This window comes from Emys orbicularis, chromosome 24 (assembly GCF_028017835.1).
Source record: "Emys orbicularis isolate rEmyOrb1 chromosome 24, rEmyOrb1.hap1, whole genome shotgun sequence".
In the NCBI taxonomy this organism is placed as follows: domain Eukaryota; kingdom Metazoa; phylum Chordata; order Testudines; family Emydidae; genus Emys; species Emys orbicularis.
This window is the reverse complement of record NC_088706.1, coordinates 10182465-10204411: the sequence shown is the minus strand read 5'-3', so window position 1 is coordinate 10204411 and position 21947 is coordinate 10182465. Positions and strand designations below refer to the sequence as shown.

Sequence of the window (21947 nt, the reverse complement as noted above, 5' to 3'; positions counted from 1 at the left end):
TCTAGTAGCGGGAGGTAGAACCCAGGAGTCCTGACTGGGGGTAGCTGGATTTTCAGCAGCAGCTGCTGGACGCTGAGCATGTTTGAAAAATCTTGTCACTTCTTTAGGTGCTTAAATGGGAGCTGAGCTCTTTTGAAAAAACTGCTCCAATGTGTTGCTCGTGTGTTCTGGATGGTGATGCCCTCCCAGAGCAGACCTGGATCAGGATGACGTGCGTCTGCTATATTATGGTCTCGTACTCCTGGTGTGTTGTTTCAACGTAGAGCTCCTCGTGTTCCCAGTATATTAATGTTCGCCTTTTCTCAGGTTGCTGGCTGAGTGAGTTCTTCTTGACCGTGCACTTCACGCTTTTCTCTTCTAAGTAAAAGATAAAAATGCAACCACCATCATCAATGATTCTTGTAAAGCAGCTTGCCTATTGTTAGGTAACCAGGTGGTCGTCCCATGGATGAACTAACAGCTGCATCTCTAATTCTCCCCGTGGATGCGTGGCCTATGACCAAAAGCAACCAGTGGTGAAAATTTGGATTTGTATCTGGATTCTGAACCCTACCAATGATAAGGTGTTTGGAGCTAGGGTTCTTGTCTGAGCCCCTGTCTACTTGTGGGTTTACCCAGAGGCAGAGGCCCAGTTTGCTTCTGATTTGGAGGAGCATCTTCTGTGGTGGCTTTGCTTGGCCACTGTCAGAAGACAGAATGCTGGGCTAGATGAACCATTGATCTGACCCAGTATTGCCGTGCATAGAGAATGGAGTCCATGCCATGAAGTTGCTGTGCACAGAAATCTTGCAAAGAGACAACTGTAAATGGCTGGACAGCTGAGCTATCCCAGACCTGGGAACAGCTACATAAACGTGTTAAAACCAGCATGGAACTTTCATTAAGGCCCTGGATTACCTGATATTTGAGGAACTCCTAGAGGCTTTGATCTGTGTCCCCTTAACAGATTCTCTGCTGTATTCTGTGCTCAAGGGAGTGGCAAAGTGAAATGTGCTAGAACCACCCAGGTCTCTGCCTGCCAGTCTGACTTGAGGAAAATTCCTTCCTGACCCCAAATATGGCAGTCAGTCAGATCCTGAGCACGTGCATGAGACCTACCAGCAAGATACCTGGGAAACAATTATCTGTAGTAGCTCAGAGTCCTCCCCATCTAGTGTCCAGTCTCTGGCTGTTGGAAGTATTTGCTAACAACTGTTGCAAATAGGCAACATGCCATTGTAGGAGACCTCCTACCATCCTCTCTATAAATGTCTTAAGCTCAGTCTTGAAACAAATCAGATTTTTTTTGCCCCCACTATTCCCCTTGGAAGGCTGTTCCAGAACTTCATTCCTCTGATGGTTAGAAATCTTCGCCTAAGCTTGATGGACAATTTATATCCATATGTGCTTGTGCCAACGTTAGCCCTTAACTTAAATAACTCCTCTCCTTCCCTGGTGTTTAGCTCTCTCATGTATCGCTTGCTGGTTTGAGCTAGAGTAACTAGTGGACTCTCTATAACTTGAAGTCTTTAAATCAAGATTTGAGGACTTCAGTAAATCAGCCGGAGGTTATGGGCCTATTACAGGAATGGATGGGTGAGGTTCTGTGGCCTGTGATGGGCAGGAGGTCACACTAGATGATCATGATGGTCCCTTCTGGCCTTAAGATCTATGAGTTTATGAGCATGAGGGCAGTGGAGATGAGCATACAAAGATCTCCGGTGCATGGTGCAGTACCTTAGGAGCACGTGACACTGGACCACAGCTGTATGGGTAAGAGAGGCTGAGCAGGGAGAAGCTGGTCCATTAGTGGGGTGGGGGCAGGAGTTGTATTATGGGAGCAGCGGGCAGAAGGGGTGTGTGTATAGAGAGCGTGTGTGAGAGAGAAAGCGATTGTATGTGGGCAAGGCAAGGTCTGATGGAGGGAGGGAAAGCAGGTGAATGGCCTTAAGAGCCAGTCAGTGGCCTCGGAGTCTGCAATGGTCAGCTAGGGAAGACCTCTGGGGAGCCCAACATGAAAGAGCAGCCATCCAATATGTGCAGCATCACAGCTGCCCCAGGCATGGTCGGATTTGGCACAGCCATACCTGTGTTAAGCCGGCTCCAATGATGGCATAGGAGCCCAAAGCCAGATAGCCATTCATCCAGCCTGGAGAGGATGTGACAGTTCCTGGTAGTGGCAGAGGCTCTCTCCCATTCTGTCCGCCACAGTGAGCTGATGATGTTACCAGCTGGATGGAGAGCATGCAGCACTGTCCAGGTAGGGTTCCTGCTGCACAGTCCGTGGCAGCATTCACCTCCTGTATCCCTGAACGGGCAAGTGTGGTCGGTTTCTTGGCTGCATTCTGACAAAGGGCAAAAGGTTGCTGCTTGCGACTATGCAGGTCTGAGGTCACCGCTGATGTGAGGGGAAGGATGCAAGGGAAGCGGGCTAATGGGGAAAGTGTAAGGGAATTCACCTCCTTAACAGCTGGATCTCATAATGGTTCCCCCTGAAATTTTCACCTGGGTGCAAGTTAAGGGCTCTTCACCCCCTAGCAGACATAAGCACAGTGGTAGCTTCCATGTGTAGCCTACTGGATGTATTGGGTTAAAAAATAAGTAGAAATTAGACTTTGGCCTAAATTAGGCTAAGTACAGAGGAGTATGGCAATTGAGTTGGCGTGAGCAAAAGTGAGAGAGAAGTTGTAGCTGGTAAGATGAGAAAATTGAAGGTAGCAAGGACCTAAGCCAGGGTTATGTTGTGGTTATAGCTGGTTTTAGCAATGTTTTTAATGAGTGGTTTTTGAGAATTGCAGCTGTTTTATGAAAATGCTATCTGTTCTGAGAGTATGGGAAAGACGTTGGTGCAGATGTTGATTTCAATCCTGTAATGTAAAGAGCCAATAAAGAGGTGGTGGAAATGTAGCTATGGTAATAGGTAGGTTTTAATGTTAATTAGTCATAATGGGTTAGAAAAAGGAGTGGCCTTGCTACATTGGAGTGAGCTCCCATTAACACCAAAAGGGTACCGGCAGGTTACAAGGTTATAAGGCTGTATTTCATTCTGTTAGTGGACTGATGGTCCATTGATGCACCATTCCATCTTTGAATGTAAGTATCAATGTAGTACCTGCATAAATGGTAATCGTACACCTGTTTGCTTAACTACGACTTCTTCTTTTAAAGGAAGTTTGGTTCTATCATTCAAAGTGTCATCCAGGGTCCTCTACAAAATTATATTGTCTGTAACTGACCTGGGAGCTCAAACCTGGAAACTAAGTTTGGTTGACTGCATCCTTAGCTTTAACAATATTAATTGGGAACATTTAAAAATCAAGGTTACATGTGGCTCCTCTGGTGGTGCTGGGTTGTATGCGTAGCCCAGCAACAGTTTTCAGTGTGGTGTCGGTTGAACAGAAGGTACCAGCGACACTGGGCTGTATTTTTCCCTGACTGTTTCCGGGACAGTGCTTGCTGACGATGAGCTTATCCTGCCTGAGAAAGCAAGGAACGGACTGGACGGAGCGGGAGTTGCTTAAAGCAGTTACTTGCCTTTTTCGCTGTCGAGCGTCCTTCCGAAGAGGAAGACGGTGCCGGCCATCACAGCTGCCAAAGTCAGGATCATCAAGAGCACAGCCCACCAGTGTGTCTGAGGGACGAAACCAGACCAGAACCCTATCACGAGGGCCATCCAAGCACCTTCCACCCCAGCGGGAACCAACGAGAGCTCTGAACACCAAGCCCTGAGCGTATGTCCCCCATACTCCCTTCCACCGTGATACGCTTTCATCCACAGTGCTTTCCACGCAATCAGTCACTCCTGGGAGGGAGGATGTTGTTACCTCCATTTAACAGGTGTGGAACAGAGGAGAGGCAGGTGAATTGCCCAGGGTCACAGGCCAGCCAGTGGTACGAACCCCAGATCTCAAGCCCCCTCTGTTAACTGCTCACTTCCCCCAGACTTGTAGATCTACAGACCTAGGCCCAGATCCTCAAAGGGGCCTGAAACTCTGGGCCCTGGTCACTCTGGGGGAGAGAGGAGATGAGGGGGCAAAAGAATCTCATGCAGCTGCTTACCTTCATCCAGGCTGATGTATCCTCCAGCTCGATGAAATCCAAGATGGAGTTCTTCACCCTGGCTATGGGTCCGTCTTCGTCCACGAGCCGACAGACGTGAAACTTATCGCAGTAGCCCATCCTGTCCCTGCAGGGCGTGCCGGGGGTCAGCGGGATGTGTGTGCCGTTGAAGTAACGCTCCAGCAGAGCAGAGGCTGTACTGGCACATGTGTGCACTTGGCCTGGAGCAGGGGTTTGAAAAGCACGACTTTAGGGTTCGACATCGAGACGCGTGCCGTTCTGCTGGTTTGTCATATCCTGGAGCATCGAGGCTGTCTAAGCTGCGTATAAATAGATCACCGAGCACCCTGGAGAGCATTAATCCTATTCTAAAAGGAAGCTTTTTTACCTCTAGGTAATAGGGCCATGCTACGGCCAGCAAAGGTTACTGTGTCAGGGCATCCTGGTCTAATACGTTCCCCTGAGCTGCTGGCTCTTAAAGTCCATTGATGGCATAGAGCTGACAATGTCGCCCCCAGCCCTTGTCCTCCCTTGGCCCCAGGCTACTCCTCTTCCTCTCACTCTAGGAAAAAGCCACACCAGGGCTTTTCAGGCAGCCAGACGGATTGCATACCTGGCTGCTGGCAGCAGAGGTGGCATTTCTCCCGCCTGGACGTGCTAACGCAGTCGCATTGCTCCAGGCCGTGCTTGACGCAGAGGGATCCGAGGCAGAGCTACAGTATCATAAAAGGGCTGGTTTGAGGAATAAGCGATGGGATTTATGCGGGGGGAGGGAGGTTACCCAGGGTGAGGGATCTGTCCAGAGCAGAGGGACCCAGACCCTCAATAGTACTTAGGCACCTAACTCCTATTGAAATGATGGGAATTAGGCACCTAAATACCTTTGAGGATCTGTGCCAGTGTGTAGGACTGAGCTTTTTATACAAATGCTGGTTTCATTTAATGGGGGGGGGGGAACAAATGTGTCCCTAAGTCCAGTCTGATTTAATCTAATTTCCAGTGGAAGGTGCCTGGTTGACTGGATTCCTCCGTTCACCGACAGAACACGCAGGGCCTCAATAGCCGCAGAGCAAACCGCGAGGGGTGACAACATAGGAATGGGTGGCCAGGATCAGACTCGGGGTCTGTTTAGCCCAGTATCTTCCCTATGGCAGGGGCCAGAACCAGCTACTTCAGAGGAAGGTGGAAGAAACCCAGGAGCAAGCACTTCTGGCATAACCCGCTCACAGGGAATGCTGGTTCCACCCCCACATTAATTAGAAGGTTGGTTTATGCCCTTATGCAGGACGGTTTAAATCCCTCCCAATGCTTTTGTTGCAGCTCTGGAAATCCCTGCTATGTAAAGGTTCAATCCCCTTTTTGACTTCTGCTAAACTCAGCCCTAGAGATCTCTAGTGGCATTGAGTTCTGCAGGCTAATTGTGCCTAACATGGAGGAAGCCAGCATTCCTGCTGCCCGTGCCAGACCTGCCCTGTGGATGATTAAAGGACGGCAGCCTCCAGGCCTGTCAATCATGCATTAAGCACAGTTATTGCCCAGCCATTGCGCTTGGTCTTTTCCAGCTCTTAGTTTCTCCAACTGCATCAGGCCCCTGGGGGTGCTTTGGTTGGCTCTGAGCACTAACCCCATTTAAGCAGATCCGTGTCCCCATGCTGCAGAGAGTGTAATTGGCTTTGGGAAGGGGAGCGGCGCATTCAGCTGTTCGCCCAGAGCAGGTGCTCTCAAAGGTGCAATCCGTCTCCTCGTGGCAGAGCTCCCCTTGGAGTTTATAGACACATTCATGGCTGCAGCACAGGCCCTGGCTTGAGCTGGAAGAGCGAGAAACGTACATATAAATACATGTAAGTAATCAACAATGTTACGGAGCAGCAGGCTATGACTTGAACCATAACCACCCTAGGCCAGCTCCCATGCTGCTCTTCGCTCTGGCCAGTGCTCGAGACCCTCCCAATTCATTTTTAGGTGGGTTTGGTTAGCAGAGGTGGTATTTGTCTGGCGGTTTGAGCGTGGGGCCCTGGGAGCCAGGACTGCTGGGTGCTATGCCCAGTGCTGCAAAGGGAGTGGAGATTAGTGGTTAGAGCAGGGGAAAGGCAGACAGGGCTCCTGGCTTCTCTACCCAATTCTGCAACTGACTGGCTATCAAGTCACTTCAACCCAGACCTTCCAAGGGATTTAGGCACCTAAACTGATTTCAAGGGGAGTTAGGTGCCTAAATTTGAGGAGTGGGCCTCTGTTTCTGCCTCTGTCAAATGGGTCTAATACTACACAGTGGGGCAGGGATTAAATAATGAATGTTATCTCTGGATGAAGGTGGTGTAGAAATGAAAGGCGGTGGCTTCCAGAATCGAATGGGAGAAGAAGCCAAGACCAGTAGCGTAACTGTACCCAGAGCCAGCCTTTCTCCCAGTATTGACTCAGGGAAGGTACAGAGACTGTAAAGGGCTGGGGAGGGGCAGCCTTCTTGGAGCAAACCCAAGGGGCTTTGATTGGGCAGGAATTAAACACATCCTATGACTGTTATTCTGCCTCCCTGCCCTGTCCGGCTTGTTCATCTCCTCCACCTGCCTTGTAGGCTGGAAGCCCTTTCAGGCAAGGGCTGTCATTTCCTAGATGTCCGTGAAACCATCTGAGCTCTCCCAGGAGAGGATGGTTCAGTGATTTAAGCATCGGGTCTGAAAATGCCTAGACACCGTGGAATCACAGGGTCAGAGCCCAACAAGGGGTCAGATTCACGGTGCCACGTTCCGTGAGGTTTATTACGTGCGGGCCTCTTGGACGCAACGAACACAGCTCGCTCCCTGCAGTGCCCAGTGAGGGCAAGAACACACCCTCAAAATGCACCTTTTAAGTAACCTTTGGCATCTCCAGCAAACTGCCATGTGGGGGGTTTTGGAACAACTGTAAAACAAGTGCCCACTCCAGAGTCTGCATGGGAGGGGAAAGAACCACGGATAAGTCACTGTAGACCAGTGGTTCTCAACCAGGGGTACATGTACCCCTAGAGGTACACAGAGGTGTTCCAGAGGGTACATCAACTCATCTAGCTATTTGCCTGGTTTTACAACAAGCTACATAAAAAGCACCAGCGAAGTCAGTCCAAACTAAAATTTCATACAGACCCTGACTTGTTTATACAGCTCCATGTGCTGTACCCTGAAATGTAAGTACCATATTTATATTCCACTTGATTTATTTTATAATTATAGGGTCAAAATGAGAACGTCAGCCATGGTTCAGTACTCGTGCGCCGTGACACTTTTGTATTTTTGTGGCTGATTTTGTCAGCGAGTCGTTTTGAAGTGAGGTGGAACTTGGGAGTAGGCAAGACAAATCAGACTCCTGAAAGGGGGACAGTCGTCTGGAAAGGTGGAGAGCCCCAGCTGGAGACGCCTACCTGCACTGCACTCCTGGCTTCAGCCTACACCGGATGCCGTTTGGCTCCTTGGCAGCATAGCAGCAAGGGTCAGAGTCATTGTTGCCCACGTCGCATTCCTCCCCTGGATCTACAATTTGATTCCCACAGATGGGGCGGTCAGTTTCTGCCAGGGGAGGAGAAAAACAGGGAAACCATTGTGATGATGGCTATCTCAAGATGCAGCCATACCAGGTCAGATCATTGGACCAGCACGTCTAACAGTGGCATACCTTTGATGCTTGGTGACAATAGCCAATGATGCCTTAAAGTTGTTTTTTACGATGATGTGTATTGCGGGAAAGGACGGGGAAGAGCAGAATTTCTTATCTGGCCCGTGTCCCCTCTGCTTGTGCCCTGATGTGTGAGCTTTGCTTGACCTTTATTTTGAGCATATTTTGTCCTTGGTCCTAAAATTATTCAGTCCTTTTATAAAGTCTAGCTGCAGTGAGTCTTTCCAAATTTACCAGCTGTCAGTTTCACGGAATAACCCCTTATTCCTCTAATATGGTACTGCTAAAAAGAGAGACTGAACAATCTTCGTTGGCCCCTTCCAAATGTTAAATACCCCAGTCATGGCCTCTCTGAATCAATCTATCTATCCCTATGCACATCTATCTCTTCTTCACTCCCTCCCTCCCATACACACATCTGTTTAATCACCATAATATTCTATTCTATTCTAATCATGAATCATCACCCCATAGTTGTGATATCCAGCTGCCTCACCCAGATTAATAATTCTAGATTTTGCAAATATTTTGCCATCTGTGAGACCTGCCTCCAACTCTAGTGAAGCAAAATTTACCCCTTTATTATAAATTCCTTCCCAGATTAAGAGCTCTCTCGGCCCTGAGCAAAGAACCCGTGAATTATCTGCAATGCATGCTGGGTGGAATTTAAACAATTCAAACACAGCTACCGGGTCTTACCAACAAAGCACCTGTCCTTCTTGGCTCTTAGGATGTTCCCGATGTATTCAATGCTGCACGGGGAGAATTTGTCGTTGTTGTACTGCCATCCGTCTGTGGCGTAGCTGAACATCAGGTAGTTCCCATGAGTGGTGTCGAAGCTGAAATGGGCGCATTCCTCACTTTCATCATGCTGAAACAGAAGATCAGACTCTTTGAATGCAGGAGGAGAGATCGCGCTGATTCTATTGTCTGACCATAAAAACGTGGTTAGAATCTTAGAGGCCCTTAGATGTTCATATACAGTACAATCCTTTCATGTTATTAATATGTAACAGAATCATCATAATACATAGCTATCGCACATTTCATCTCAAATTGTTTCACAGACTTTATACAGTCAGTGTCATCTAGCGTCCTAGGCTTCAAAAGCCCTGGGTTCCAGTCCTGGCTCTGCCCTCACCTGCTGGGTGACCTTGGGCAAGTCCCTTCCCTGCTCTGTGCCTCAGTTTCCCCTCGCAGCCTCTGGCTTGTCTATTTTTAATAAAATCCAAACCCCCCCCCCAACTCCTCCCCCAAGCAGAGTTCTGACCCCAAAAAGGGAGAAGTGCCACAGACTCTGCAAAGTCTGCTAGGGACTTCGCTATTGCTATTGATTTGACGTGGAAGGTGCTTAGACAGCAGGATAAAACCCTGAGATAGACAAATACTTAGACAGTAGGCTCTTCAGAGCAGAGTCTGTCTCTTCCTATGGGTATATACAGCACCTAACACAATCAGTCTCTGATCTCAGTTGGGCTCTGTAGCGACACTGCATTGTTGTTTATATAATTATCTTGCATATTAATAATATATTATTCATAATACAGTGTGTAATGAATAACAACAACAATAATAAAGCGACGGCACAGGAATGGTTCACTCAACCAAATGCAGCCACCTCTGGGGTAGAACACAGCAGCCCAACACCACCCAGTTTCATCATCCACCTGCTGCCATCCCTGATAGTTGCTCTCTTCAGTCAACTTTTCCAGCATCTCTGGGATCAGTGAGGGTCCTGAGGGAGGACAAAGGCCTGAGGAAGATCCTGCATCCCAGCCAATGCAAAAGGCGCCATGGGATCTTTAACGCTTACCCCGAGCAGGCAAGAGCTTGGGTTTTAGCGTCTCGCCGGGAAGAGCAGCTCAGCACAGCCCCGCAAGTCAGTGTATCTGTCTCGTGGAATCTGAGCCTAGACTTAAACCTCTGGTTCAGGGGAGCTAGTTCTTGTAAACCCGAGGTCAGCCCCTCTGACTCAGCGTCCACACAAGCAGGTAAACTCACCGCTCGTTACACAAGCTAGTAACCTAGCAAATCCATCAATGCAGACTCCACGGTTCTTTCACGTTACAAATCATAATGAAATATTACAAAGCCCTGGGCTTCGTCATGCAAGCCAATAAGTTAATTCAACAGCAATATATTAGCAATATAAACCTATCCATTCATGAACAAAGCCCCAGCCACGCACCCTCCCGGAGGCGTGCGAAAGCGTTTGAAGGCTGCTGCACCCAGCTTCCTCGAAGCAAGAGTTCGAAAAAACTAGGGAACAAGCCCAGGCTGCAAGGCTTGGGGGTGCTCAGAACCCAGGGTTTGTTCCGGACACATTTCCAGAACTAAGGTGTATCCCTGTTTAGGGCCGGATCCAAAATCAATGGAAAGATACCCAGTGACTTTATTGGACTTTGGAACAGCCCTGTGGGAAATGAAGATGGGCCAGTGGCTAAGGTATTAGCACAGGGCCCCTCCAGACCTGGGATCTATGCCAAATTCCCTGTGTGAGCTTGCATCTGCTCTGTACCTCAGTTTCCCTGCCTGTAGCAAGGGGGTGATGATGCTGACCTGTGTTTGTAAAGTTATTTGAGATCCCTGGGAAATGCAACCTCTTATTGCAGTTCTCTCCGCCAAGCAACTGGTTCGGCTGTTTGTCAAAGGGGAGGCTTCCAGGCCAATGCCTCCCTTTGCTTTTCAATGTCACGCCCACTGTGTCATGCACCCGCTGTACTCACCGGAGCTCCCAGGCTGTGGCCAAGTTCATGGGCCAGAGTGATATGGAGAATCCTAGGAGGCAAATATTGGCCATATTTCTGCAGCGTGATCAAGCCAGTGTTCAGAGACACCTCCTTGTCCCGGAATTTCCTGTGCTTGGAACATATCCCCCCCAAGTCGCCTGAAACAGAAAGGAAAAACAGACGGTCTTGGTGACGCAAGCCGGAAAAGCAGGGAGCAAAGCACCTGGGTCTGGAAGCTGCTCAGAATGCAGAACTCCTGCAGATTTCAAGCCAGTGTTCTGCACTTGGACCAGCTACAGGTCTGGGGGGGGGGGCCTGTGGGATGATGTAAAAGACAAAGTCTCAGACTGTTGATCTAGCACAATAGGGCCTTCATGGTTGCGGCCTTTAGGCACTACATGAATATTAACAGCAGTAGCAGGTTTCAGTTTCCTATCAGAGGAGAACGCAGTGATGCAGAGGGCGTGCGCTTTCCAAGTGCTGCTGGTTTATACCACCTGTCCTTGAGCAGAGATGGTCACAAACAGCATGCAGGCAAGGCCTCTGTCAGAACTCTCTGCCCAGACTCCAATGCTGCAAGCAACTCGTCCCCAATAATCAACTCTAGTTAGAGACACTCAGAGCAGAAACTCTCTTGCTATTTGCAACAGCTCCCCCACGTGATGCCGCATCACAAAACCAAACAACACATTTCTGTAACCACTACCCACTGAGCACATGCTAAGAAAAAGAACACTTAAGACTATGTGTAACAGTGCCACCTGGTGACTCCAGTAATAATAATGATCCCACTTATCATTGGACAAAACATTATACAAATAACCAAAAGCTCTTTCTTACCAGCTTGTCCATTAAAAGCAATCCCAAGAACTCCGCTGTAATCCCTGTCAGTAAGGAGGTAGGAGAGACAATAGCTATTCCAGTTGGAACTGGAGTGCAGCATCAGCAGCATTTCTGGGCCGATGAAAGGTGACTCCATAGAGCCAGAAGGATGGTTCTCCTGGATTATCTGCAGAATGGACACAACACAAGCCAGCCAGCCAGGCGGTTACTGCCTGTGATGCAGAGCAGGGGAGACTGTTCCTAGTCACATTTCACAGAGGCCGCCTAATGAAAACTGCAATAGCAACCACCATAAATGAGATTTGAATGCACAACCTGAGAGTTAAGGACTCCTGACCCATCCAGGCCCCTTCAAATCACCTCTTGTCATGCCAGTTTTCATTCACCTCCACACTGCCCGCTAGAAAATTCAATCTGAAACCCGTCTGCCCTGGCGTTTGAGTTTTGAGACAAACCCAGCCCCAAGTGCCCAGTCGACTTACATTGAAGGTTTTCACTTTGAAGTCGATGTGCCTGATACCGTCAAAATTTGCACCTTCGTAAATTGCATTCACAGCTTTTATGTAGCTAGCAATCTGCAGGGGGAGACAAATGTTCATATGACCAAAAAAAGCACCCACGCTTTTTGTGACTGGAGCAGGACTCAGAAGTTCTGGGTTTTATTCCTGGCTCTGCTATGGGCCTGCTGGATGACCTTAGGCAGGTCATGTCAACTATCTGTGCCTCGGTGTCCCCATCTGTAAAATGGAGATCTTGATACTGACATCCTTTGTGACGCGCTCTCAGATCTGCTGATGAAAAGCACTCGATGAGAGGGAGGGATTATTTTTATTCTCCTCACGTGTGAACTGATCGGAAGCATAAAGAAAAATGCGGGTAGCAGGTCTTATTGTTCTTGCTCTGATGAGGGGAAAAAAGGATTCAGCTTTACAGAAGGTTAGTCCACAATCTAATGGACATTGCTTTAGCAAAATGCTACAGCGAGCCCTACAGGGCAGAAGCGATCCCCATGGCAGTTCCCCTGACAATAATATACCTAAAACATCTTCTTATTTCTAGGGCACTTGTCCCTAAAGGCCCCATCCACGATCAGGGCCCATTGTGTTAGATGCAGGACACACAGCGCTCGTAATCTAAATGGGCAAGGGAGACAAAGGAATTATTATTATGTCCATTTTACAGGTGAGGAACTGGGGCACAGAGAGATTAAATGACTCGCCCTAGGTCATCCAGGATGTTGACAAAGGAGACAGGAATTGACCGCAGATCTCCTGAGTCTAAATCCAAAAAAACCCCTCTCGAACATAAGTTGATGCTGCTTTGTAGTTTCAGTTGTACAGCTCACATCTGCAAGACCTGGTCCACACTTAAAATTGGATCGACCTAGCTAGGGGGCTCAAGGCTGTGAAAAATTTCACTCTCTGAGCACTGCAGTTAGGTTGAACTAAACTCTGCTGTAGACACGGTTAGGTCCGACAGAAGAATTCTTCCATCCATCTCTTGGAGAGGTGGATTACCTACATCAATGGGGAAATCCCTTCTGTCGATGTAGGAAGCTGTGCCACTGTAACGTAGACATGGCCTAACCCCTTTCACGGTGTTGGCTTTGTACTGTTAAACAGCTGCCAAGTTCCTCCACCAGAGGTGGCTGCATTTCAGTGGTGGGTGAATGGATGGGATGCGAAGGTGCCATTTAAACACTAACATCATTACAATGGCGACGTTTTATACAGCAAGACAAGCATTTTAGTAGCATGATATTTGTCAAATGTTCTTTTTGGATTACACAATGAACATTAATAAATATTAATTAATTAATTAAAAACACCCAGTTTCTTACCTGAGCAATCACTGCTTCTATAGTGCCAAATCTTTGGTAGAACAAGTAGTCGGCTTGAAGGTACAGCAAGCAGGACGTCCTAGAGTAATCTAGACTCCTTCTCTGCCTCTCCAAGGTTTCTCCCTTTTTGGCAAGAGTTAAGAAGTGCGTAGTAAGATCCTCAGTTAAAGTTGAACAAAACAGCAGCAACTTCAGTTAGGAACATAGGCCCTGATTCAGCAAAGTCAAGGGGATTGACGCAGGTGCATAAAGCCAAGTATGTGCTTAATGCTCCGCTGAACAGTGATGCTTTGCTAAATCAAAGCCAATGGCACTGTCTGAGTGGATCAGACCAGTGGTCCGTCTAGTTCAGCGTCCTGCCTCTGAGAGTAGCCAGAACTAGCTGGTCTAGAGGAAAGTGCAAGCACAAATGGATGTTTATGGACTAGCCTGCCATAGTTTGCTCACAGAGGAAATTCCTTCCTAGGACTCACGTTAACCTTTAAATTTGTTCCAGCTCATCTGGGTTCCCATCCTGAGACCTGCCTTCAAAACCAACCCAAAACTTCAAAGCCAAGTTCAGCTGAAAGCCACCCACGTTTTGGCTGGTGTCCGATGGAAGCCAGAGACAGATGAGCGGCTGACTGGCAAACCACAATGAAGCGTGTTTCTAAGGGCTTTTGCCTCCCTCTGCAGCGCCAGCATGGGGCACTGGCATAGCCCACCTAATCAATTCCCTGCCATTGCAGGGGCATCGGGCAATGGTGCACCTCAGTCTCTCCTGCTCTTTGCCTGTGGCACACAACAGTTTAGTCTCCTGAGGACTGGGGTGCTTTGATCTAACTAAGGTTACTGGGATCAATATAGGGGTATCTGGGTGAAATGTAATGGCCTGTGATCAGGAGCGCCGCCAGCTTTTCTGCCGCCCTAGGCGGCGGAAGGTCCCGCCCCAAAATGCTGCCCCCCACAGGGGCGTCGGAAGGTCCCGCCACCGAAATTCCGCCGCGGTCGCCGCCCCCCAAATTGTAGCACCCTAGGCGACCGCCTAGGTCGCCTAATGGGTTGCGCCGGCCCTGCCTGTGATATACAGGAGGCCAGACTAAATGTATATAATGGTCCCTTTGGACCTAAAACTCTATGAAATTATGAGATGAAACTGATGAATCTTGGCCCAGGGTTTTGGAATTATAATTTGTCTCAAGACTCAGGGATTTTGTTTGCCTGGACTAAACTAAATATGGGCCCGAACAACTGCCTCTCTCTCCCCTCCACCCCCATCCCCATCCCCACCCTCCCACATCTTAACTCTCCCAAATAAAGCTGATAGAAAAGTTTAACATTTTGAAATTTCAATGAACTTTTGAATTGGGGTGGGGGGAAAGCAGGAAAAAACTGTTGATGGCATGTTTGCAGTGGCCCTTCCCCCTCCCCCCCCGCCCCCTCCCCCCCCACACACACTTTTTGTCTCCAGCTTGCAAACATTTTTTTAAATTTCAGGTTTCGGACAAAATTGCAAATTTCAAAAATTCACCAAAAAACTTGGGGAAATGTTTAAATTTTTTTTTTAACCAACCAACCAACTCTTCCAAATGCAGAGGAAGTTCTGAGCTGGACCCCGCCTTCTCAGCCATATAATTAGCCTCCTGTCTCTTTCTCGCTGGGAACCCACAGACCATAACAGTTAGCTAGGAAAGAGAGATCCAAGCCTCTGAAAAGCTAAGTCCATAGAATTCCATCATGTCACATTCTACACAGACGTATTCAGTGAATTCAAAGCAATCAATGCCCCCGGGCAGCCTTTTTTTTTTTTTTTTTTTTTGCAGCACAATCATTGCTTAAAATTATTTCATTTCCACGTAAGATGTTTCTCTTCAATTTCACTTCACCTTTAATTTTAGCTCTTGCTGGAAATTCCGCAAGACCTGATGTGTTCTCCTAGTCAAAGGAGCAGAGTCTGGATCTTCTAAAATGGAATAATCTAGAGCAGAAATTCAGATGTTACTCAAAGAAATATCACAATGGGATGATACGCAAAATGAGCGACGTCACTTCCAAACACCCATGGGCAATACTGAGCGTGCTTGTGGCAGAGGATTGTGGATCAGGACTCCAGGGCTTTATTCCCAGCTCTGGGAAGGCAGTGAAGCCCAGTGGCTAATGCAAGGGTAGACTGGGAGTCAGGACTCCTGGGTTCATTCCCAGCTCTGCCACTGACTAGCTGGATGACTGTAGATGTGTCAGTTCATTTCACTGTGCTTCAGTTTTCCCACGTGCAAAATGGAACATCAGAATGCACCGTTGAAAGGGGATTTGCGAGTCTTAATGACTGTATTCAGTGTTTACGAAATCCTTAGAGGTCAAGAGGGGGAAGTGCAAAGGGAACAGGCCACGATGGCAGGGGAGACTGAAGTGCCAAGAATCATTTTACTACGCTCAGTCGTGCCAAAGCCGAGTTGAGGACTCACCAATGTCGCTCTCATGGTGGATGAGAGCATGGCCTGGCGACGTCGCATTGCTGGCGGATGCGCCAGGAGCCTCCATGTAGTAGGTGCCATTCTTGGTTCTGATAAACCCTTCGAAAAGGCCATTGATGATGGCACCATGGCAGAAAGATCCAGGCTCATCTGTTTTGCAGGCATCCAGACGTAGACAATGAGAAGGAAGCTTGACCTGGTTCCCCCCCCCGGTAACTGAAGGGCCTGCCTGGGGTTAATAACTACGGATCAGCTGTTCATATCTAGGCTATGACTGGCCCCTGGATTCTGGGTATAGCTCGTCACCAAGGTGTGGAGCAAAAGGCAACCTTATTCCAGAGCCCACTGCCGTGGCTGTTGTAGGGCATGTAACCCTCTGCCCCTGCCAATTCTAGCACTCTGGGCTTGCCTCAGCATTCGGGCTCCAGCGTCACTCGTTGCTGGGGGGGGGGTTGCCTGCTACAATGGCCACGGGGGGGTCACTCCAGAGCAAATCAACTGGCTCCCTGTCCTCCGGACTCCCTGCAACGTTCCCAGCCACTGCTGATCCCAATGTTCCAGAATGCACCAGACTGAACTCAGCCCCCCCATGCAATACTGCTAGTCCTGGGAACGTTGGCAGTGCCCGGCACAATCAAACCAGGTGCCCAAATCGCTGTCAGTAAGGATGGGAGCTGCATTAGTGTCTGTGGAACGAGTCTGATGGGGCTCAGTTAATGTGCCAGCAGATAGGTGCCCACAGAACAAAACCACCAGCACAACTAAGCGGAAAGAGCTGAAAGAGAAGGGGACCTGGAGTAGGAGCTCCCGTCTCTTCCAGGTCGGAGGATCAGGCTGCATGCCCTGCTCTGACCATCCTATCGCAGGATTTCATTCTGCAGGGCTGTATCTAATTTTTACCTTGCAAGACACCAGAGTAAATGAAAGAAACATCTGCAGGCTCTGAGGTGGCCTTGCCGGTTATCTCAAAGTCTCTGGCGAAAGCACTTGTGTCCCTGCTTAACCTCAGCTTGAATGTCCTGGAAGGTAAGCGAAAAGGTGAAGAGTGAGTCACAGGACTTCAGGGGTGCTGGTCTGTGACTGGAGCTCCCAGGCGCTACCACAGTACAAATGATCAGTACTAATAACGCTATGCATACAATCTGAAACAAAGCAGAATAGGCAAATGTATTCCCTCCGTTCCTGCAACAAAAGTGAAGGTCCCTACGGTACAGAGCCCCTTGATTTCCAATTATTATTGGGCTGCAAACCACAGTAACTTTAAGCCAAGCAGGATTTTACCCATACGCATACACTGTCCACAAAGACATGGAATCACGTGACACGACACCCCATATTCATCCTAGTAATATTATATGATATGATTCTGGCATAGCTGTGATGCATTTTGTACAAGATGGGTCATGTCAGGCGTCATTGGAAAAGTTATGATTTGCCGAATATGATTATCCTATTTGTATGCGTGCATCATTTTTGTATCCGAAGTTATGACTATGGGTCTGCATTTCAAATGGGCTTACTCTGGAAAACACCCACAGCCAGCCTTTCAGGTACAACAATGAAGAAGTCAGCCAGTGCTAATGGCTCATCAACAAAGACAATGGGCTGTGGAACAGCTGAACCTTCCTGTGAACGTTCGGCCAGCCTGTAAGTTATGGCTGCTATAACTCTTCAAGGGCACGTGACCCAGACCACATGACTCTGAGCTCCATTCTGGGGTGTCAGTTAGGGTGACCAGACAACAAGTGTGAAAAATTGGGACAGGCGGTGGGGGGTAAATAGGCGCCTATACAAGACAAAGCCCCAAATATTGGGATTGTCCCTAAAAAATCAAGACATCTGGTCACCCTAGTGTCAGTATTTTTTCACAAACTGGTCTGGCAACCAAGTTTGAAACAAAGGGTTCCTGCAACATGCTAAAGCTATATAAGGCAGGGAGTGACATCATCAATTGTTCTTTACTCCCCTGGGGGAGAGGGATAGCTCAGTGGCTTGAGCATTGGCCTGCTAAACCCAGGGTTGTGAGTTCAATCCTTGAGGGGCAATCTGCTTTGATCTGTTTGCTATCACTTAAAATGTATCTTTGTAATTAAACTTATTTTATGTTTTAATCTAAACCAGTAGGTTTGGAGTGAAGTTGTGGGAATCTTAGCTCAAGGGGCGGGAGCTGTTGCTTTTCCTCCCCACATTGAGGGTGGGGCGAACTCTATGAGCTTACGCTGTGCAGTTCCCTGTGCGGCGCAAGACGGCATAACTTTGGGTTTATCCTCCAGCCGGCGGTGTGTGGCTGGTCAGAGAGTCTGCAGCAGGGTGCGTCCCTGCCTGGGTGAAGGCTGGTGGAAGTGTAAGACCGGGAGCGGGTCCAGCAGCTTGTCACCTGGGCTGGTGGGTCAGGGGGGCTCAGTGATACCCCAGTTCCAGGTGGCACCCCGGGGGGAACCCGTCACAAACGTACCTCTGATAGGCTTGGAATTCTAGCTGGATGATTTTGTCATGCTCTTCTGTGGCTCTTTTTGCCCGCTGATGCATCCTTTCTAAAGCTGCTCTGTCATAAGCCACTTTCTCCTGGTACTTTACAAACGGCCTTAAATACTCAACGCTATTGACTAAAAAGGGAGGGAAAAGACATCAAAAAGGAATGCAGGTTTTGAAATGAGTAGGTTTGCATTTGCTCTATTCCTTGAGGAGGAAGAACTGGTCTAGTGGTTAAAGCACAGGGCTGGGAACTCGGGGGGCGTCTGCATTGCAGCTGTGGGCAAATCTCCCAGCCTGGATAGACTGACTTGTGCTAGCTCCGCTCAAACTCGCACACTAAAAATAGCCAGGTGGACATGGCTGCCCGAGTCCAAGCCCACCTGACACCCTGAGTCTGAGCTCAGCTAGCTAGCCCGTGTGCAGCTGCCTCTGCCACCACATCCACACTGCTCTTTTCAGCCAGCTAACACATGTCCGTCTACCTGGGCTAGAAGCCACACTCCCTTGTGCTGGGTAGACAAACCTTAAGAGGCGTGTGTTCTGTTCCTGGCTCTGCCAGAGATTTCTTGTGCGACTTCGTTGCCTCAGTTTCCCCATTTGTAACAACAGCAGTGCTCGTGAGACTTAAGGGCGACCTAGTCACGTACAGTGTTAGAGCTGGGTGAGACTTAAATAACGCACTTAATAAGCCCTCTCCCAGCCCTGCTCCCTCAACAAAAATCCGCTTGTCATGGATACACCTGACTTGCAAACGGCTCATGACTGCAGTCCGTGCAGAAGCAAAACAGTTTTTCCCACACAAAGGCTGCAGTGACCTCACACAAAGTTTCAGCTTAGGTGTGTGATCCCTGAATGCAATTCTCCCCTTTTCATCCACAAAGCTCCTGCAATACTCTCTCTCCTCAAAGACCCCAGTACGCAGATGGACATGGATACCCCAGCACGCACAGGAACCTGCAGTAGCTCTAGATGCTATATAAGTAAAGATGGGGTGGGAAGGTGGCTGGGGGGGGGGGGGGCGGGCAGGGGCATGTTCTTTTTTCGGTTGGGTTAAAGAAAACCAAATCAGGCAAATTTAAATCCAGTGTTTTCCATGTGGCAGGACAATCCTCGTTTTATAAAATTAAAATAAACCCGGGGCTAGTGTCAAAAATGGGACTGATTTTTCCGTTGCTGAAAAGAGCTGTTTGGAGTTATCAGACCCTCTCATGCACAGGAGCCCCACCCTGCCTGCTCCATGCAGGGGCCTAGACAGGCTGGGAGTGGGAGAAAGTCTCTAGCTAGCTACGGTCCTGACATGGCCCCCATGGCTGTAGTATGTGAGCATCTCACCATCTTTAATGTATTTATCCTCACAACTCCCCTGTGGGCTAGGGAAATGCTAGTGTCCCCAATGGGGAAACTGAGGCACTGACAGACCAAGGCCTAGATTCTCAAAGGTATTTAGGCATCTAAGTCCCATTGAAATCAGTCGAAGTTAGGCACCTAAATCCCTTGGACTTGCCCATGGTCACAGGGAGTTTGTGCTGAAGCAGGGACTTGAACCAGGTCTCCTAAGTCATAAACCACTTCATCATCCTTCCTCCCTTCAGCCCCTATGCTGCTTGTTTCGGAGCCGCCGGAGGCTGCTCTGCTCACCAGTCTGGGGAGCAGGAACCACTTCTTTCCAGGACTGTGGAGGAGGATGCAGACTTCACATGGACACGGGGGCTGGTCCCTGCACCTGAGTGCGGAATGGGTGTATAACACTACTGTCCTGGCCTTTGCCTACATGCGCAAGTTACATGGGCTTAAGTAGAGGTGTGGTTTGAAACTGATTTAGCGAAGCCAGTGCAAAGCCCTCCATGGGCTTATTTTGGTTAGGTACGGGTGTAAAGCAAACTGAAGTAAGAGCATCCACACGGGGGTTGGGCTAGTTTAAAAACCGATTGGCGGTAAACCAATGCACCCATTCACCGAGTAACATTCTACAAGCACTTTGCACTGGTGCAAATGACAGCACAGGGGGCCAGACAATGGAGAATCTGAGTTCAGTCTTAACACTCAGGGCCCTGACAGTGGGCTCCGCCCCAACTTATCTGGTCCGGAGCTTAGGTGAATAGTCCGGACCAAATAGTCCAGGTTTGCAGCATGCCTACAAGAAGTTAACTTGTTCGTCGCCTCTTTATTATTCTTCCCTCCATAACATTTGCTACTAATTTGCTGAAATATTTCCTGCTCTCTCCCTCAGCCCAGCTGGTGAAAAAGGGCTCTGTGACAATCATCTTGTAGGGAACCAGCTGTTTATTGGCTCTTACTGATTCTCAGATCAAATGTGCTCCATTTCCTTTCCCCTCAGGAGAGGTCTGATCCTGAGGCCCAGTTCCCCAAAGGTATTTAGGCCCCGAACTCCTGTTGAAACCAGTGGGAATTAAGCATTAACACCAGCAACTCCCCCCAGAGGTGAGTGAAAAGCTCGGGGGTTAACATGGAATGCCAGGAGGCAGGACCTCAGCTGGTGACTTCACTAGGGCTACACCGGTTTTCACAACTGTGGGCCAGGCCCAATATGTTTCAGATCAGGTACTTTTTTCATTATCTACAAAGGATACACTGGAAATCTCTAGGACTGGCCTCAGAAGTCTGTCTAATGAGCAGTTAGTAATCTCCTCTTACGCCCCTTTCACACTAGTCTTACATCATGGGCCGCAGAGGTTACTCCTCAGTGAGGCCAGATTGCACTCAAGCGCCGTAACTTTGGCAGACTATTTCCCTCCTTGTACAGGGGCCGTTATGAGACCCAGCTAAGGAATCTCGATGGGACCTGGCTTGGTTCCTTTGCGAACAGGGCTGCTGCTGGCCGGCAGCCCCTCTGCTGTGAGGAAACCACATTTGCAGTCATTCCTCGCTGCACTTCTCAGATATCAAACCACGAGAAAAACGAGCAAAAAATCTGCCTACCTGAGCCGCCGCTTTGGGCAATGACCAGGCTGCACAGAGCTAGACTAGCAAAGCACCGAGGAGCAATCATGGCGTTGGCAGAGGTACGTTCCGTTTGAGGTGCGTCAAGCGAAGGGATTCTTCACCCCAGGGCGTAGTTTACAGGGAAATGCATCATCGCTCATGACCCTGCCTGCACGGACTTGCTTAGAAGTGCTGAAGAGTTTGCATTCTAGGGGTGAGATTTTTTCCAAAGCAGGCAGGCGGCAGCCCGCGCTCTGCTCCCATTGACTTCATCCGGAGCAGAGCGAACCTAGCATTGAATTCTCAAAACACCCTTCAGCGTTGGTAGGGTGACCAGACAGCAAGTGTGAAAAATCGGGACAGGGGTGGGGGGTAATAGGAGCCTATATAAGAAAAAGTCCCAAAAATCGGGACTGTCCCTATAAAATCGGGACATCTGGTCACCCTAAGCGTTGGGCCTTCATTCAGCAGTATAGGTCTGTCTCCTTTAACGGGAATTAGAATTGCTTTGTTTTCCCATTGGGGCTTTTACGTGCTTCAGCCGATTTCACGTGAGAAGAGGTACCGACTGTTGAGAAGCTTGTCCTGCCGTTGCGGAGGCGGCAGCTGGGTTTGCGGAGAGTAACTCAGCAGTACATGTGGCACGTGGCAGCAGCATTCAGTTCATCTGTATTTTTTTGGGTAGTAAATACATTTAAAATACGTCTGGTCTATATTTCCAAAAGCGATTCGTTGATTTGGGGTGCCCAACTTGAGGCAACCAAAAGGGCCCCTGTTTTCCAAGCGTGAGTGCTTGGAAGGTATCACACATTTGGCTTCTGAAAAAATGATGTCCCCCCAAATCACTAGAAAAACGTAGGCCAACATAGAATAAGGCAAGGAGACAGTTTGATTATGTACTTAGCATGTTCGTTATGGCAGTGCCGGAGGACCAGCTAAAAACAGGGCCTCATGGTGCTAGGCACTGTACAGTGAGACAGT

The 21947-nt window shown here is 48.8% G+C and overlaps 1 protein-coding gene across 1 annotated transcript; it reads right to left on the bottom strand.

Annotated features, from left to right (window-relative positions):
• Positions 1-220: 220 nt before the first annotated feature.
• On the bottom strand, positions 221-21033 carry LOC135894211 (disintegrin and metalloproteinase domain-containing protein 10-like). Its single transcript, XM_065422269.1, has 16 exons — positions 20964-21033; positions 18004-18154; positions 16449-16567; positions 15540-15698; positions 14961-15052; positions 13096-13218; positions 11738-11830; positions 11253-11421; positions 10410-10570; positions 8383-8554; positions 7433-7577; positions 5663-5846; positions 4652-4751; positions 4039-4259; positions 3514-3610; positions 221-357 (listed from the first exon to the last, which is right to left on the bottom strand). Exons 1-16 carry the CDS (start codon positions 21031-21033, stop codon positions 221-223), a joined length of 2193 nt encoding a protein of 730 aa, XP_065278341.1.
• Positions 21034-21947: the final 914 nt, after the last annotated feature.